Consider the following 19,966-nt stretch of genomic DNA (forward strand, 5'->3'; position numbering starts at 1 on the left):
TTAAACTAACCCTAATGAAACGCCCATACTCAAATAACAACAAAATGTCATTAGTGTATTAATCCATGAAAGTTCTCATGAAGTAATTAATTAGAGTAATAAGTAATCACTAACCACTATAAGAAATGTTCAAAGTGACTGCCGTTATTGTCAATACAATAATGAAGGCGTCGACGAAATGATTCTTCCACTGTTTCCATCATTCTTTGTTATTGCGAATTGTTGGGGCAACATTTTCCACCCGTTTTTTCTTAAAACTTCAGTTGCCAATTGGGATCGAAAATACCAAGTCTTTCATGTACCCCCACAAGAACTAGCACCGAAATTCTCTAGACCCGAGGAGCACTCCCGCGCTTCACCATACACCAACACAATATCTATGTATTCACTAGGTACTCAAAAATAAACTCGCCACTTTCACAAAATTTTAGCTTAAATCACAGAATCAAGACGTAAACACCTGCCTTGTGGGGTCGGATAAAACTAACTAACTAACATATCGGCTGCAGAGCGGAAAAATTGTATTCAAAAAACACAATGTTTTGCGTTGATTTTATAAAAAGTATTATTTCACGGTAACTGTCATTGAGTCCCATAACTAGAAAATGCGAGTAAATAGACAACTCGTTAGTTTATGGGGAGGAAAAATACTGAAATGAAAATTTTGTTGTTCTTGACGAGAACTGTCACTGGTTAAAATTAATGTACTTATTTCGGAGACACGTTGTACAGAGTGTCCCAGAACTGACGTACATCCAGTTAACTGCAAATGTAAATATTTATTCCGAAATGGATTCTGCAAAAAAAATTGTTAAAATACTTTTGTTTTTAAGTTACAACGATTTTAATTTAACCAATCATCGTAGACAAATATTAATTCAATTCAGCGTTTCCTAGGAAACAACAGCTCCCAGTAGATTTATCTGTAATCTTTCTGTTGTGATTGGCTAACTTAAAATTGCTGTAGTTTAAAAACTATAAGGTTAAACAAAAAAATTCTAGTGAAATCTTTCTCAGCAGAAAGAGCGGAACACGTGGTTAACGGGATGTACGCCAGTTCTGGGGCAGCCTGTATGTATACAACAGAATCACTCAATCACGGAAAAGCTGTTTTATCAACAAATAAACCAACTAAAGCAATGTATTGAAGAAAAAAGGTCCACGCATTGGTCAATAGAAAAGGTTTCATTCTTCCATAACCACTATCCACAACGCTGGTTTCAAAATATTAGAACAACCTTTTTTATATGCCATATCTAACTATTAAATCAGTGATCATTGTTGAGATTCAAATTAAAATACCACCTTTGTGGCAATTATTGAGTTATTATTTCCTTACGTATTTATAAAATCAATAGTTATTTGCACAACTAGTTATGAAAGTCATACTTTTTTTCATAAATTTACGAGGCGTAGCCCGGTTTAATCAAGCAAATAAGTAAAAAAAAAGAAACTTTCATAACGTGTTGTACACACTATGTTTTTCCATATCGATGTAAGTTGAGAAATTTGGTCCAAAAGGATTTATGAAAAATTACAAAAAAAAAATAGGTATGCTTTAACATCCAAGGAGATGGAATAAAATGATGCAAAAAAGTACTACTTTCACTACAATTTTTCATGTAAAAAAGTGCTACTTTCACTACGATTTTGCGTGTAAAAAAGTGCCACTTTCATTACGATAGGCAAAAATTTTTTTAAATATAAACAACAAAATTTAAAGTTTTACTTTAGTATATTGTCTAATTTTGAAAATTGTGCAGATATTTTAACCTGAGGTAGTATGTTAAGTAACCAGTAGGGGTGTCCTTCTCCCACCCCAACTTAGCTTATATAACCACTGACGAGAACCGTCCAGGACTGTCCGTCTCTCTGTCACCACTCTGTCTTTTACCTGTATTATACCTTTTGTAACTCAACACAACACGAGACAATATACATTTGTTAAGTTATACATTCCGAGTACATCATTTTACATCATCATCAAACCAGCAAAACCACACATAGTAAGTCTTAAAAGAAGGCAAAATAACCCAACTTGCTTAATACAAATGTTTTAATGGTTTACAAGAGAATCAAATGAATCACTTTGTTTGGGAAATGCTGAAAACTTTTAAATCTGGGGGGCAGTTTTGACGTTCGACCAACCGAAAATATCAAGTTTTTCTGTCATTCGAGATTATGTTTGATTTATATCGTTAAAGTTTTTGAGTTTCATCATGAATTTTTGATAAAATTTACAGTTATGATAAAATAATGCCTCCAACTTGTCGTCGAATTACTAGAGAAATGTTTTCGAGTAATTCTGGCAAAACTTCGTTTAAAAATTGAAGATAACCGTCTTCATTGAAAGGGTGACGTAAAATATAAGCACCTGTGAGGTGATTTTCAATTATCCCAACCCACACATTAATTGAATATGCTGCTGGAAGTGACGCTCTTGATTTCTTCTGCAACTAAAATGCGATCTTCATGTCGAAACGCCCGAAATTTCGAAGATGCTGCACAACGTTCACAAAGGTTCCTTGAAGAATCCTTTCAGCGTAGATTTGCCGTGGTAGCTCTGAATGTCCATGGGCTTCGCCATAGATCAAAACTATATCGGTTTTCTCCAGCAAATTGCAACAAACAAGTCTATGATTTTTTTTTAGTCCTTTTTACATAAATTTCAGTGGCTCCTAATTTTTTTTTGCAAACCTTTTAAAGTAAAAACGTTTTGGATGTGAATTGTCAAAATCAAGGTGGCTTAAAACTTATGATTGAACTGTACGGTAGTGAGACCTGTCATAAATTCCAAATACCTTATTTGCTGGTAGTGCCAACCTAACGACAAGTATCCAATTCACATCTACAACGTTCCGACAGTAGCTTCCTTTTCTCGAAAAATATCAAAATTTGTATAAATAAAGAGCGATCAAATTAATTTGTAATCGAGTTATCCATTAATCCGAAATCGTATGTCGTTGCTTGAACTCCACGCTGCAATAAACACAGCTTGAAACACAGGTTAGATCTCCACATATCAATCGCAAAAGACATACGGATCCAAATCCATGGATGATTCGATTACAAATTAATTTGATCGTTCATATGTATAAGGCATCATTGAGTCAATTATTACCTATTGTGGAGTTCTATTACTGGTTAAAATATCTGCACAACTTTCAAAGTCACCCTGTATATTTATTTGTATGTATTTGTAATTAAAAATCGATCTTTTCATTAATTATCCGTAAAAAAAATTAAGATCCAATGTAATTGATGTGATCAATTGTGGAGGACGGATCACTTTCAATTTTAGTCCAACATGAGGCGCTTGAGAGTATAGTTGATGACCTTGAAATATGAAATAATGAAATAGAAAATAATTATTATTTATTCCCTCGTTGGTACCTTCACATCATATATGTAGTTGATTGCAAAAAAATCGGTAATTGTTCACTTTAACTACTTCTGGAATTTTCGCGTTTTTTCTGGATAGACAGCCTTAGGGCGTCCTCCTAGATCGTGTCCCACCATTCAAACCTTGTGCAAATGCCCTTTTTTTCTCTCTTGTTGTGTTTCAAGGTCGCGTCAAGGTCGCGCCAAATCTTAGTATAACTAAAGGGTAAGGAAAATTTTCATTTGCACAAGGTTTGACTGGTGGGAAATGATGTAGGAGGACGTCCTGAGGCTGTCTAGCCAGAAAAAACGCGAAAATTCCAGAAGTAGTTAAAGTGAACAATTACCAAAAAATCGAGTACACACATCAAAATTTCTATTGTTTAATTCATCCTTCTTGTTGTCAATTTTGATGTTACCGAGACAAGCAAAATGTCAAAATTTCTCATTTCTTACGTCAGACATAATGACATTCCTTGTATCAGACATAACCTATTTGAAGAACCATGCCACTAAAAGTCAGAAAAGCCTGATTTACATGTATTAAAAATAGGAAAATTCAGTGCACTTGATTTTTATTATGTATGTACTCGATTTTTTTGCAACCGACTGTACATACATTCCTGGACTCAGTGACTTTTCAATTAATAACAAAATATTTTTAATGAAATTAAATGCCTATACTCTTGATCTTATGGACGCACACACCAGAAAATATTTACAATTCTCTAGACCAACTTTTCCTTCTAAAAACATTTGCACAAATAAAAAATAAACAAGCAATTCCGTCAGCTTTTTTATAGCTTTTCATAAAAACATGTTTGTAAATTTAATATTTGATAAAACCAGGCTTTGAATATACCGTATGATTAAGAAAATTGAAGAACCCAGGTTGCCATGACAAATAAAAATGTAACGAGATCGAGACCAAGATAAATTGGTACAATCGAAAAGACTGGCAATGGAATACGTATATTAAAAACATCAAACAGACAGGGTCTGTTGCAGTGAAATTTAATTCATCTTGATTACTATGCAGCAAAATTAATAAAGAACCTGATCGCCGCAGTTTATGCATTTTTCCGCACATCTTTGATTGAGAAATGTGTGACAAGTTCGACGAAATTCGTCAAAGTGAGTTCCCTCATCTATAAGCACCTCAACTGATCGGCAACGTTGCGGTATCAACTTTCATTTTGTAAAGTGTGCATTTTGCATTTTGTAGATGTTGTGTGCCAAGAACGTAATGTAAAACCAAATAATGAAATCAATTTAGTTGCGGCATGTTCATTGATGCTTTGACATCCACGCAGAGTTACTGTAAGGTCAACGCGAAGCCAGGATGAGCTGCGGCGGTGAAAACTAGACGTCGTACCACAGACTACAATGTGGTCAACCCGCTATTCATGTAGATGACCTGGTTTGAAGAAAATCTTGGTACGAGTCGATAGCCACAGGTCGTCCCCAGTTTATTTCCCGGCGATCTTCCTGGCAGTGTCATTTGACAGCCAGTTCTTTCTGTATTGTTATTGATGTAATCAGTAACGCCCGCATTTCTGCTACCAGTTTCGCTGACCAAAGCAAGATTGGGTTTACACTGGTGGGTGTCCGTCCTATCTAAACCTTACTGTTCTTAAGAATTGCGCCGTCAAGCTGTTGAGACGCAGCTCACCCTTCGGAGCTTCATCCCTGGAATGATCCTAACCCAAGCATGCAGACTTTCAATCAGTGACCCTATCACGTTGACGCGGGAAGGAGGCGAACCCCAGTGGACTCCTCGACCTAAATAGTTTGGATCCTTGGTAACTCAGTACTGGTCGACCAACTCCGTCCGTGGAGATCGTCACTCAGACACAGTAACTTTTGCTACAATGTAGTGCGAAAAACTCAAGTGCAGCTATCACAAAAATTACGGAACAAATTTTGCGGCAAGTTAGGTGGTATTTCTTCAATTTCATGCCTGATTCTGGCTTCCAGGTCTTACAAATTTTGTGGTTTCTCTTTGTAAATTTTATTTTTTAAATGATCCCAGAAGAAAAAATCTAGGGAACTCAAATCAGGTGACCTGGCAGGCCATTCAACAGATCTCCGACGACCTGGAAAGATGATATTCAGAAACAGGCGAACATCAACTCCATAATGTGGTGAAGCGCCGTCTTGCTGAAACCAAACGTTGCGGTTTGGCATTCCTTGTCGATCTTCATTCGGAAATACATGTGTAATGTCAGGTACAATGTGATCATGTGGTCACGCTGTCAAATTTCCATCTATAAAGTATAAATCTATTATGTGGTGCTCAATAGTATCAGTCCAGACATTAAGTTTTTGTGGATGCTGTGTATGGTGTTCCACCATCCAATGACGATTTTCACTGAACCAGTAGCGATAATTGTGTCTGTTTACGAACCCATTTGGCAAAACGTGGCTTCATCAGAAAATAAAATGTGGTTTAAACGATTTGAATTATTCTTGCACAAAACTACATCCTTCAGTCAGGGTCATCTTCGTTTAGCTCATGGAGATGGTGTATCTTGTAGGGTTTGTGTTTGTTCTTTTTTAATATTCGAACAATCGACGATTGTCTAATATCATTATCCAAAGCAAGTTGCATGGTTGACGTACAGTGGAACTCGGTTATAACGAACACTCAAGGGACTTCAGAATTTGTTCGTTATATCCGATCGTTCGTTCTAACCGTACGTCGTCGTTATTTGTTAAGAAAGATAAATAATTACATAGGTATACATAAGATAATATGCTAAACATTTTATTTAATTCAAATAATCACTAAGAGTTTCGTCTTCTCAGTACAGGTCATATTAGCGCAAAACAAAAATCGTTTGCCGTTCCTTGGACTGTTTTCCGCCACATAATTTTTCACCTTTGAATTTCAAAGTTTGATTTGGTGTTTATTTTATTATTTATAAAATAATCCCGTTTCATCACCGTTGAAAATATCCCTCTCATTATACAGCCTGTCTTAGATTTATCTGTATTTCATAAACGAAAATTTGTTGGTAGTGTGCTGGACTTAAAAGGCAATTTTACGCACGTTTCATGTTGCATATTTTATTTATCTAATTATAATTCATAAAATTCATCGAATAATGGAGGTCGGTTAACTTGATTTTTTTCATTAATATATATCACAATAAACCGAGCAATTAACCTAATTTTGATGCAACATATTTTCCTTTTTTTCTCGAAAATTTTGTCATCAAAGTGTATATGTAGTTTTTTTTATGCATTACAATCAGAAAAAAAACTCTAATAGAATCAATAAAATAAATAGGTTACCATTTGAAAAATACAAGTTGCCCATTGTCCATAAATGGGTAGATGGTATAAAAATTATATGCTTACTCAGGTTTGTAGTGTTTTTAGAGCCATTTCGTTTCCTGTATAATTTTTTTCATTTGGGTCATCAGTAGCAAAGTTATAGCACGGGCCGTTTTTTTTTTTTTTTAAACAGCCTGTATCTTCTTCGTAATTTTGGCCATACGGACGTAAACTAAGAAACAGTGACTGCCTTGTCAACGCTTGCTGTGTTTATTGTTTCCTAGAATGTAACAAAAGTGCACGTGCGTACGTTATAACCGAGTTGTAGACCGCTTTCGCGCCTAAATATTGAACGTTAAAAGCAAGCGTTCGTTGTAAGCGAGGTTCGTTATAACCGAACAAATTTGTTAATATAATATAGGACTTTCAAACGGGACTTTCAATTCTGTTCGTTATATCCGAGCGTTCGTTATAAGCCGGGTTCGTTCTAACCGAGTTCTACTGTAATTGGATTATCCATAACACTGAGTTAGTTTATACATCAAGAGCTTGATCATGATTTGTGGCTGATTTTTGACGTCCAGACTTTGGGATACCTTTTACATTCCCAGTTTCTCTAAAATTTCTAACCAATTTAGACATTGTGGATTGTACAATAGGATTTCCCTCCGGATGAACGTTATTAAATAAATGACAAACATCTTGGTGTGAACATTGGCATTAGGATTTAAATGATTTCAGTTTCACAGAGTTTCACCACGTTTACAAATCAAAATGAAACTATCGGGTGCTTTTTTAAATTTCACCTCGTAGTAGGCGTTGAAGAGTCGATTATGAACGCACCACTCGTGTATAACGTAAGATTTTAAACAGCTGATCCGTGATCCGTAACCTGTATGGTGCGTTCGCAATCGACTCTTCAACGCCTACTATGAAGTGAAATTTAAAAAAACACCGATACATATTCTTATTAGATTACTATCCATTTACTAAACTGTCAAAGTGTTTGCAAGTTGCCGCAATGCCCTTCTGAGACTAGTAATTTTTACTTTAACGTTGGCGCAAAAATTTATAATTTCAAATTTGAAGTTAAGTTTAATAAATTCGCTTTCTTTCGTTCAAAGTATTACTTACACGAAATAGCTGAACAAGAAGAAGATATGAAATGTAAAAGAATACTGTTAACGGCTAGAGAGAAGCAGGGGAGTGTTAATTATTGTTTGGAAAGAAAGAATTAACTCCATTAACATAACCAAACTTTTCTTGTTGACGTTTTTATAACTAGATTTTGTGTACAGGCAACTGAAAATGTATCTCACCATAGGTACACTCCAAAAAAAATTCCCAATTGCAGGAGCTATGATGCGAGTGCGAGAGATATAACTCTCGCAGAGAGAGACAGAACACAAAAATAATAATAATGCTGATACTAATCAAATTGTCAATCAATATAACACATCAAACTTGATGCAGTGTCAGGATGTCGTAATTTGGTAATTGTCAGTAAATAAAATAATTGGGTGAACATTACGTTAACAATGGTGTCATGACGGCTTGTGTCGTGGATCGAGGTGATCGTGGTCTGCACATCTATCACAGGCTTACCTCCTGTAAAATAATAAAATGGGGTGGTGAGTAACCAGTTCGCTGAAAGTGTTGTGCGAGCACAACCAATACATATTTACAATAATAAATCACACACATCTCAAATATGGTACCATCACAACGTCAACGTCAACTCTTAATATCTTTGGTGATTATCAATTATCATCACATATTCATTGAGCTCTAGTACTTTAGGTTATTATCAATTATTATTAACTCATTGGGCTTTGTCCAGGGTTGTTAGGAAAAGGAAAAGAGTAGGGTTCACTCAGAACCCCCAGGACTCTAACAGTTCACTGCACAACTGTAATCAAACGAGGCGCCCTGATAACACTCAGCGACCCTCAATCAATTGTGATCACCAAAAACAGGTGAGCGGCCCTGATGGACCTCAGCGGCACACTCGACCTGCCACACTGGCAGCATCCCCGGTCTCTGCCAGTGCATCACAATCAATTTCACCCCGCTAGCAGCTCCACGGTCTCTGCTAGCGTACAGTTGCCGGAACAAAGGAAGTTTGGACAGTCTAATTAATTAGCTCGACATGTCGGGGCTCAATCATATCAAATTTAGCAATTGCATCAAACTGTTATGACTCTGATCAACTCAACAACATAATCACCCTCAATGGTGAAAACAATATCATCTCAATTAATTATAACTCACGAGCAGTCCTGATCCCTGTCAGCGACTCTCAACTCATTATTAATCACGAGCGGTCCTGATCTCAGTCAGCGACCCTCAATTAATTAGCAATCACGAGCAGCCCTGATCTCAGTCAGCGACTCTCAATACTCTCAATTAATTATTCATAAATCATTCAAAGACTCATCATGCTGATTGTATTTAATTATGGCCATGATCATCATCAATATCAATTAATTAAAATAGGTAAACTCACCACATCACCAACAGAAACAGGTTACTCAGTGATACACTCACCTTGTGTAAATTAACTACACCTTTCACAAACTCACTTTCGCATAAACTTTAATAAGATATTCTAATTGGATTCTTTGCTCTACACTCTGTCACAGTTCGTCTTCAACTGCCCTAGTCCGCCCTTTAAATACCCTAATAATCAGCATCCAACAATCACAAAATGGGTCTCATGGTCTGACGCTGACAGATTTGTGACGGTCTGGCATCTCGCACTATTGGGGTGTGCGAGAGGGTTGTAAATAATGTCTCGGTACTGTTTTGTTTGTCTTGAACTATTTATCGAAATTCCTGAAGGTCCAAAACAAGTCTATAAATCCATCTAACTTTTGGACGTGACTTAGACATATGCAAAAGACGAAAACAGGAAAAAAAAATGTGTTTAATATTTCGTTGTCCTACACAATATTTGACACTGGCAATGCGGGAGTTTAATAAACGGATAGTAACTTGTTAACTTATTGGAAGGTACTTCACAATGACATGAAAAATAACATTAAGAAGGAAGTATTAAAATCTAGAGAATCTGATTTGGTATCACATTTTGCCGTTTATTGGAAATTACGATTTTACACAGAAATTTTGTTATTAAAGCATAGGAAAAAAATATCAAGCAATTTGAAGAAAAAAAAAAAGACGAATAAAAATCAGCAAAAAAATAACTCGGTTGCAATTTAAAAAAAAATACGTTTCCATGGAAATGTGTTGACACACAAAAACGATGAGTAGGCTAAGAAATTGAGAATAAAACAACTTTTATTAAAGACATTTTGTTAGTTCATATTTACGGAAATACACCGCCCATTCCATATTTTTAACTAACTTGTAGATATACTTGAAGGCAATTAGCTTACGAGGTATTCGAATTGCCACTAATTTTTTACATGAAATGAAACCAACCTAAAAAAGCAAACAGGTTACATTTTTAATTTATTCACACGACCTCTATAAGTATCATAAAAAATTAAAAGATAACAATGATATTAAATTTGATTTGTGGGATTTTTACTTATTAGTGAGGTTGAATGACCATTGACAGAAGTCTTACAATACTGATGAAGCTGCGGTTAGTTTGTCATAGTTTCCAATTTCATAAGCGTTTTGATGTTTATATTTTGTAAAACAGTTTTTTACAATCTAAATTATCGTCTACTTAATACAAAATGACCCTTGACAAAATGAACGTCCCATGAACATAAATAATAGCTACTTATGTCTATTGGATAAGTATTACTTTTTGTTAAACACAATGCTATGTTTTCAGTAACGTGGGTGGGCCAATTCTAATCTAGTCGTAGAGTATAAGAATATTGTCATGGTTCACAGACTGATTATAACAATAATAACAGTATTATGTAGGTACTAAAGGGTTAACAGAACTGTGTCACACACGTGTACGCGGTATTCTAAGTAGTGTCAGCTAATGAACCTGAATGGTAAGCACATCGTTTAAAAAATATATTTGATGTTGTAAAGAAAACTTGTACTTGTAACGTGATAAGAAGTCTATTCAGATGTTTGTGTTAAATATATTTAAAAATTAACCTTTTATATTTCTTTAGAAGCCTCTTAAAAGATGTGTACCTACAAATATACAGGTGTCCCCAAAAAAGAAGACGAGTCCATAGCTCCCTTATTTATCGGAGGATTTTAATTATCTATACACCAAATTAAATGGTTGTGAATAGGCTACAAAATGGCCTACTAAATTCACGTATAACCTCAAGGTTTCCAGGCTAAACTGTCAAAATATTTTTTTTCAAATGGGAACACATACATACTTTTTCTTTATACCATACTGTTATTAGGATGTATCAGTACTCAATGCTTGATTGATATGACACCTATAACAGTCTAGGCCGTTATTCAAAATTATAGGCCGTTATTCAAAATTATCAGACCGAGGCCGTTATTTTTGCTGCCGTTGCTACGGTTACGGCACAAATGACAACTAAATTTAATTTTTGAAGTAAAGAGAAATGTCAGTCTTACAAATAAATCATCGTTAAATGTTAAGTATTATTGGTATAAAGAAAACTATAAAACAACATACGGCCGATATGGATATAACAGACTCGGTTGATTATAAAATCTCGGCTCCGCCTCGATTTTACAATATCTCAACCTCGTCTGTTATATAACCCATATCGGCCTAATACCGTTATATACTATTTTTAGTAATTCTAATAGAAATTTTCGGTCATTGTACACTTTAACTACTTCTGGAATTTTCCCTTTTTTTCTGGCTAAACAGCCTCAGGGCGTCCTCCTACATCGTTTTCCACCACTCAAACCTTGTGCAAATGAATTTTCCTTACCCTTTAGTTATACGAAGACATTGGCGCGACCTTGACGCGACCTTGAAACACAACAAAAGAGAAAAAGGCATTTGCACAAGGTTTGAATGGTGGGAAACGATCTAGGAGGACGCCCTGAGGCTGTTTAGCCAGAAAAAACGCCAAAATTCCAAAAGTAATTAAAGTGAAAAGTATTAACATATCGTAACAGCTATTAACAATTAAAAAAAAGATGTAAACGTACTTTTACTTTTCACCACCGTTACTAACAACTACTACCTACACTGTTAGATCAAGATATGTACACATACATCGGTATTCATGCATACATGACAATTTCTGAAACGTGAAAAAGCTAACCTGTTAAATATGGAAATTCATTAGGACAATTATGATATTTTTAAACTAAACCTTACAATAAATACATAGTAATAGTTAGAGAGCGGATTTATATGCACAAAAAAATAAAAATTAAGCGCTTAAATAAGCATAACATACTGAATAAAAAAGTTTTATTTTAAACAAAAAAGCATTAAAAAGCATAAAAACAAGATAATAAAACACAATTCCTAAAAATGAAAATATAACATTTTTGTATTGCTTATACAACAAAAAACAACTCCTTATGGTTAGAAAACACTACTTGAACTTCAATCTTCTTCTTTGAAACAATGAATGATAAGGAGTTGTTCTAAATGATTAATTGTAAGATTTCTTCGTCGATCATTCAATATATTTTTAAAGTTGGAGAAACTGCGCTCCACATCTACACTTGTAGTTGGCGCAAATTTGAATTTGGGGATAATTGTAGAATCGATGTTTAAGTTTTCCACATATTCGCCTTGTAAAACTCGCGCTATGTCACACAAAATACCAAAACCTGTGTTTTTGTTTAAAACATTGTCGAGTTTCTCAGATACGACACGCCCAACTGCTCCTCTCACAGAGTTAGTTTCTTCTTTAAATTTTTGAACCATATTCACTGAGTCAACCAATGGAACACCTTGTTTTTCTAGTTTTGTTATAGTCTCACATACAAATTCATAATTACTTTTTAGAAAAGCTAAATTCTGTCGCAACTCTTTATTTTTGAAAATATCTATGCAGTTTCTTATTGACTGCGACGGAGCGTCGACAAATTCGGTAACTACTTCTTCAAATTGATTAATATATTGACTATAATAAAATGCGGCCTCTAACCAAGTTCCCCATCTGGTCAAAATTGGTTCTGGTGGTAAAGGTATGGTTGGAAATGTTTCCTTAAAATATTGCACTCTTAGTGGGGCTTTAACAAAAATTTTTTTACCATTTGAAATTAACTTATTTACCACAGGAAATTCTAATCGTATAGTTTCAGCTATTCTGTTTAGTCCGTGCGCAACACATGTACAGTGAATTAATTTTTCGTAAAATATTTTTAAGTTTGTTCCAGCTTTAATCATGTATGCAGCGGCATCCGAAATCATTAGCAAAATTTTGTCCGTTGGTACGGCATTTGGAAGAAAAAAAGACGTAAGACTTTCATTAACAAATCTGGTAATCGAATTACTGTTTGTTTTGGACAATTCTTTGCAACTGACAACATATCCTTTAGTAGGAATATCTTCCTTTAAAATACCGAGAATTAAACTTGCCACGTACCTTCCACAACTGTCTGTTGTTTCATCGACTGCAAACCACATGTAGTTACTTCCGATGCGTTGTTTAATTTTGTTACACACTTCTCGAAATACTGGCTCTAAATAATTTTTACGAAGAGTGCTCTCAGCCGGAACGTGTCTATTGCAATGGGTTTGTAGAAACTGTTGAAATGGGCCTTTATCTAACTTTTTGAATGGTATATTGGACTGAACCATCATCCTACATAAGTCGAAGTTAAACTGAAATTGTTCGTTTTGCCGTGATGTGCTTGCAACAGATTCTTGTAGAGTTTGTTGTTTAAATTTTGAAATCTCGAATTTTTTTCTTCGTTCAACATGAGTGTTGCTTTTCATATGTTGAATAACATTATATTTTTTTTCGCTTTGAATCTAAAATAATATTTTCTGAATACTAGAGAATTAGGTAACTACACAAAAAATACTTACGGTTTTAACGCAAACTCGACAAAATATTTTATTATTTTCAATTATAAATTCTGGAAAATTTTTTATCCACTCATCAGGCGTAGATTTTGGTTTTGGCATTTTTGAATTAAATTTTAAATGAAATGAAACAATGACCTGCACTCTAAGAAGGAATACGAGGGAATCGGTAAATATGGAGCAAATAATTCGCCTAGTGTTATCGTGTTAAACCGGTTTTTCGCAACAACAAAGTGAGAGATGAGTTCCTATAAACCTGGCTGCCACCACATTTCATCAACGACAAACGAGAAATTAATTTTTTTCATTTCTTGCGGCAACGGAATGTTTTCCGTGTTAAAACAATAAAAATTCTAATAAGTAAAGAATGAAAAAATACCTATAAATAAGGAAAAAGGCAGTAAATAAGCATATACATTTTAATATGCATAAAACTGCAAAAAAAGCAAAAAAAGCATAACAAAATAGGGCTCAAATGACTCAAAATTTTAAGTCTGTTACACATCTCAAAAAGTATTGAGCTACTTATAACCCCCACAAAAAGCATAAAAACTAGAAATCCGCTCTCTAGTAATAGTACATGAAGTTTGCGTTTCTACTTATAACTAATTTATTATTGCAGCCAATAATGCAACTTCGCACATTTTGAGAATTTTTTTAATAAAATATTGCCTTCAAACTAATAATGTGCGTCTTTTACGGACAACTTTGATTTTCAGTCACTAACAATACATACATATCTTACTTTTCTTGAATATTTTATCTTATTGTAAAAATGTGTGTAACTTTTTTTTATTTCATTTAAGGATTAAATACGAGTATTTAACTAATATTTCCAGTTTCAATTCAGCTTTGAACGGATTACTTTTGCGAGTTGAATTTAGACTGCAATCCGTTGAGTGAAAAAAATCTACATTTCCATTTACTTCATTTGTTAATATACCTTAAGTAATACCTTTTATCTATGACATTACAGAGAAAGTTGCCCATTAAAACGCATGTAGTACAATTTAACACATTTCCAATAAGATATGTAGATCTTTAATCTTTTGCATTATGAATATTTTTAGGATAATACAGAACTATAAAATAAAATTATACTAAAACCATTAACAATATGCCTCTAAAATTACCTTAATCGAACTGCTTGGACTGCTCTATTCCTGAAACAAAAATAAATATCTACAAAAACTTGCAAAAAATATCAAAATCTAAATTTGCAGTTTTAATGTACAAATGATAAAAACACTATTGATGCGAATTTATAACTTATGACAAAATGTCACTAGGTAACTGTAACAAATTTTGATGAACTAAATTAGACAATTTGCCAGACAATTTGTCAAATTACATTGGTTTAAAAGCACAATAATTCAAACAAAAAGAACTAAATAACACGAAACTCATTTTTCTGTGATTTATTTTAGAGTACGTGTAGATCCCACATGTTATTTAAAATGATGATTTATAGACCAGACGACCATAGGGTGACTGCCGAGTAAACCACTTTTATGTACTGTTTCATGAGTGATGACTGGAAGTTTATCTTTTGGTGCTCTTGCGGGCATATCCAATTAAACTGTTGAAAAAAGGGCTTTAGAGTTACAACAATCCCACATTTACCTCGAAAACTTACACGTAATTCAATTCAGATGGATGTGATGTAATGAAAACTAAGAAATGAATGTGATACTATAAATATCTTAATTAATTTTTATGAACTGTGCCTTACCAATGCCAATTGAGCAAATTATAAATTAAATGTCTTTTTACACAATTGTATATTATGTTGCAACATATAAAAAAGAACAGTATTTCTGCAACTAGTAAAATAATTGTAAAAACGACATTATTATTATACCGGGTGTAGAATTGGTTTACGAGACATAGGATTTTACATGTAAAAATAAGAAGATCCAATTATTGGCTCCCCTAATAATTTTATGGCAAAATGGTTAAAATGAAAGTTAGAGAGAATTAAAAGTACTGTCTAATTCCACTCTTTGTTTTTTTCTAACATCTTGTGGTACTGAAAGAAAAGCAAGAAAGGAGTTAAGACAAAAATACTAAAAAGCACTACTAGCAATGAAATTTGACTTCTAAAATTATTTGTCGGGTGGTTTCACTATTATTTAATTTTCTTTTGATCTGCCCTTCAAATGAACTCGTACAGGACTACAGGACGAATGAAAAGCTATCTTCCATTAAATGTTCCAATTCTTCGAATTGTTTCTATGGCTGAAATTGGTCGGTCTGGGGAAACAAATGTTGCTTGGAAGTTTCTTAAAGAAGATCCTCCATAATACCATTTAAAGAAAGAAATAAAATTTCATGCCTAGTAGTACTTTTTAGTATTCTTGTGTTAATTCTTTTCTTGCCTTTCTTTCAGTACCACAAGATGTTAGAATAAAACTAAGATTGAAATTAGACAGTTATTTTAATTCTCTCTAACTTTCATTTTAACTATTTTGCCATAAAATTGTTAGGGGAGCCAATAATTGAAACTCTTTATTTTTACATGTAAAAAAATAAAATGTCTCATAAACCAATTCTACACCCGGTATAAATGTTATAATAAGTTGTACAAAACATCTGCAAAAAACTACATAAGGTGTATTTACAGGACATGAAGACCATAACAACGTATACATACCTACTTAATTTTTTTTTGTGTACAGCGAAGATGATTGATGCAACCTTCTGCGAGCCGTATTTAGACAGAAGGTAACAGCAACAATTATAAAAGCTGAAGAATGATCAAATAATTATTAATAATACAATACATTTATTGTAGGGAAATTTGTTTATGCTGGGTTGATGGATGAATTCATAAAAAAAAACTCTGTTGTGGATAAACAATATATGTTTTCTAATTGTAAGATAAAACAAATTAAAAAAATTACACAGAACATTTATCATTTATAGCATTTATGTGTGCAGATAAGTAAAATTCCAAACAACATTTGACTTGCTGCAATAAAAACAACCAATAACTCACAATACAAGTTTTTTAATGAAAAGTATATATTTACATCTTTTTAAATTCACATTCGCATGGATGTAAAAGCTATCAGCTTTTTGTAATCAGGGAACCTTACAAGCGAATTCAATACCTTTTGGTTATAAAATTACATGAATTAAAAAACCATGACTACCATATGATAAAAAAAAATCTCGGCACCTTAAGTTATTTTAGGCAAATTTTTATGTAAATGCCTGTCACTTGCCCATCAAAAATTAGGATTCAAGAATAAATCTAGCAGTAATGAGAGCTACACTAAAAACGACAGTAAAAAATAAATATTTGTAGAAAAAAAATATAAATATGTTATATACTAATCATAATATTATTCCACAAATAAACAAATTAAAAATTGCTAAAATAATAAAATTTTTATGTAAATTACTGGCAATATCTGCACTTGATGATTAGAGTACTTTGCACAAATATTTGCAATTCATGTTTTAAATCTGTTTTGTTGAGTTAAAAAAAAGAAAATTACTTATATTTTCACATTCAGCTGTTCAAGGAAACACGTTATAAAAAAAACAGTTAAATTTAGTTTCACATACTAATAAAGGTCATATAAATCTAAAGTTAATGTTAAAGGTTTATGTCAAAATTCAAATAGACTACACCATTATTTTGTTGTAAATTAGATAATCCCCGAAACGCTGAAAAGTCGTTTCATTCGGGATTGAAGTTTATAAGAGTTAAGTTTGAATTTCAAACAGCGAAAGTGAATTTAAAATGTGTAGCTTATCTCTCATTTCAGATGTTTATCTTTTAGAAGATGTTTTTCTTATGCAATGATACTGCTTTTTATCTCTTCGATCTAACTGTATGTTAAATTAAAGAAAATCTGTTTCATTAAAAGTCCACATTTAACACGTAGTAGTTCGTAATAGAAATTTCAAGAAACTTATCATTTAACCCGTTTTATTTAATTTTGATACATGACACTACATAAACGCTGCAAGCATTCGGGGCACTTTTCCAGATTTCGCAATATTATCGGAAATTTTTGTATTATAAAACAAAAATGTTTATGTAATTATGTTATTAATATAGATTTTCTACATAAAATTAACATCAAAATTTTCTATGCATTGTAAGATGGTAAGCGGTGTGCAGATTTTTTCCGCACAAACTTTGTATTTAACTTTTGTAATCACTTTTGGATTGATTTATTGTCATGAAATAGGGCTCAATTTCGATATATGTACATATGATAATTTTGTGATAATAATGTTTAAAAGTGAACGTGTTAAAAAAAAATGTGGTCACGCGACCTGCTGCAGGTTTTGTTTCCATTTCATGAAATAGAAAGTGTAGGACGAAAGAGTGGATCATCAATACGAATTTCAGAAACTATTGAAAGAGAGAGAAAACCACGGTGTGCCTTGACCACAAATTTATTTGCACACTCGTTACCTAATATCTACTGTCGCGAGCAATAAATTTTGGTCGTCAATGTCATTTCAAAATTTGGTTAGATTGTCACAAATTTAAAAAATTTCCCTGCCTGATTATGCCCGCGTCAACAAAGTGTCAAAAAATTAAGAAAAAAATGACAATTAATGTCATACAACATGATGATAGGTTATGATATTTACTGTTTTACAATGGAGCATTTTCGATTGCGATTGACGATCAAAATCTATTGCTCGCGACTGTACGTTGGCATATTAATTTTTTATGTAAAAAAGTGTCTTTCTAATAATATACTTCATTCGGATTAGTACTGACATAAATCGTAAGTAGGTATATCAATAACAACTTCCGATCATATTTATCGGGTGTTGCATTTAAATTTATCCTCAAAATTGGCGTTGAAGAGTCGATTGTGAACACACCACTCGTCCGTCTGGAGAGTAAAAACACAAACAATGCAAAAAATGCGGAGGTTAGATTTAAACAGCTGATCCGTGGTGCATTTTAGGATACATTTGAACACATACAAATGAACACCCGATACATATGTCTATTAATAGTAGGTAGTTTATTTTAAAACGCGAGTGACACGAGCGTTTTAAAGGCCCACGAGTGCCAAAAAGGCCCAATTTACACACGAACGAGATGAATACAATGTCTTTTTGTTCGACGAACTCCTTAAAGACTCCAAATCGCTTAAAATCTTTAAAATTAGCTTGACGTTTCGCTTTGACACGTTGTGACATTTATCAAAATCCGTTCCCACAAGAGAAAATTCTCAAATTCTGACAGTGTCGAACAAAAAAACCTTTTAATGCAAATTTAGAAAGTCAAAAAGCTAGCTTACAATGAAACAATTAATATCTTAATATTAGCGAAATGTTTACAACTACGTCGGTACTCTAAGGGTAATATGAAAACTGCAATTAATCAATTTTTTTTTGCAATTTTTTTCTCCGATATCCAAATAACATACACACATAAGATTGAAGAAGCATAAAACCGTATTTGCAATAGAAATATATAGTAAAACCCCGAAACACATTATGTACTATCCCGGCCAAAAATTTTTGGCCGTCATTGTCTGTCAATTCAAAAAAAAAATTGTAATCCGTACTTTATTGTCATTATGATTACCGCCTTGATTATGAACGTTATTTTTTGGGTGGTAAATTTCAAAACTCAAAATTATTTTGTCATTTCTACTACACAGAACGTTTACCTCAGGTTATCTATGTACGATTACTCTAATTTTGTTTATTCAAACAGTTTAAATTGATTGTCAAAATGACAAGAATCGAAAGTGGGGTTACGATTCCTTAAGGTTTATTTACACTTTAGTTGAATGTCAAGAAAGTGACGGCCAAAATTTTTTGGCCGCCATAGTTCCGGGTGATTTTAAATGATTGTGACTTTTTTTCTTAAGTTGGGAACATTTTTCATAAATTATCTGTCAAACTTGATACCTTAATCAACACATTGGCGTACGTACGTCATTTTGACATTTTATGTATTAATAAATTGTGTAAAATAGGCGAGGAGGCCTATGTTTATGTCAACTATCACATTAAAAAGCAGAATAACCAACAATAATATTACCAACCTATGAAAAAAAGTCACAATCATTTAAAATCACCCGGTACTAAAGTTGACTCAAGTTTCAAAAAACCACTTGTCATTTGCAACAGCATTTTTTTCATATTTTTGAACCAAAAAAAGGCACAAAGGGACCATAAAATCATAGTTTGGATTGAAAATTTTCCATATAAGTACAATTTTAGAGTAATTTCAAATGACTAATGCCATAAAAATGCTGTTGAATTTCGGGCAGCAATTTAATTGTCATTAAAAAAAAAACATTGTAGTCTAAGCTTGATTGTCATAAATGTCATAATTAATTTTTTCGGCCTCCGTCTAGAAACACTGTAGTTTCGTTCGTCTAAATC

General features: G+C 33.2%; 2 protein-coding genes across 8 annotated transcripts in view; both read right to left on the minus strand.

Annotated features, from left to right (window-relative positions):
* Positions 1-19,966, minus strand: part of Mp (Multiplexin) — a 226,403-nt gene that overhangs the window by 149,052 nt on the left and 57,385 nt on the right. For 6 of the 7 annotated variants that reach the window (XM_069054726.1, XM_069054688.1, XM_069054718.1 and 3 more), the window contains exon 2: positions 14,719-14,748. The exons of the other annotated variant lie outside the window; for it this stretch is intronic. In XM_069054726.1, coding sequence (XP_068910827.1) covers positions 14,719-14,748 — 30 coding nt within the window. The remainder of the gene's footprint in view (positions 1-14,718; positions 14,749-19,966) is intronic. 7 annotated transcript variants of the gene reach the window in all.
* Positions 11,999-14,162, minus strand: LOC138135837 (uncharacterized). Its single transcript, XM_069054755.1, has 2 exons — positions 13,589-14,162; positions 11,999-13,531 (listed from the first exon to the last, which is right to left on the minus strand). The coding sequence occupies exons 1-2, from the start codon at positions 13,685-13,687 to the stop codon at positions 12,152-12,154; spliced, it is 1,479 nt and encodes a 492-aa protein (XP_068910856.1). The 5' UTR covers positions 13,688-14,162; the 3' UTR covers positions 11,999-12,151.

The sequence above is a fragment of the Tenebrio molitor genome, chromosome 1 (genome assembly GCF_963966145.1).
Source record: "Tenebrio molitor chromosome 1, icTenMoli1.1, whole genome shotgun sequence".
Classification (NCBI taxonomy): Eukaryota; Metazoa; Arthropoda; class Insecta; order Coleoptera; family Tenebrionidae; genus Tenebrio; species Tenebrio molitor.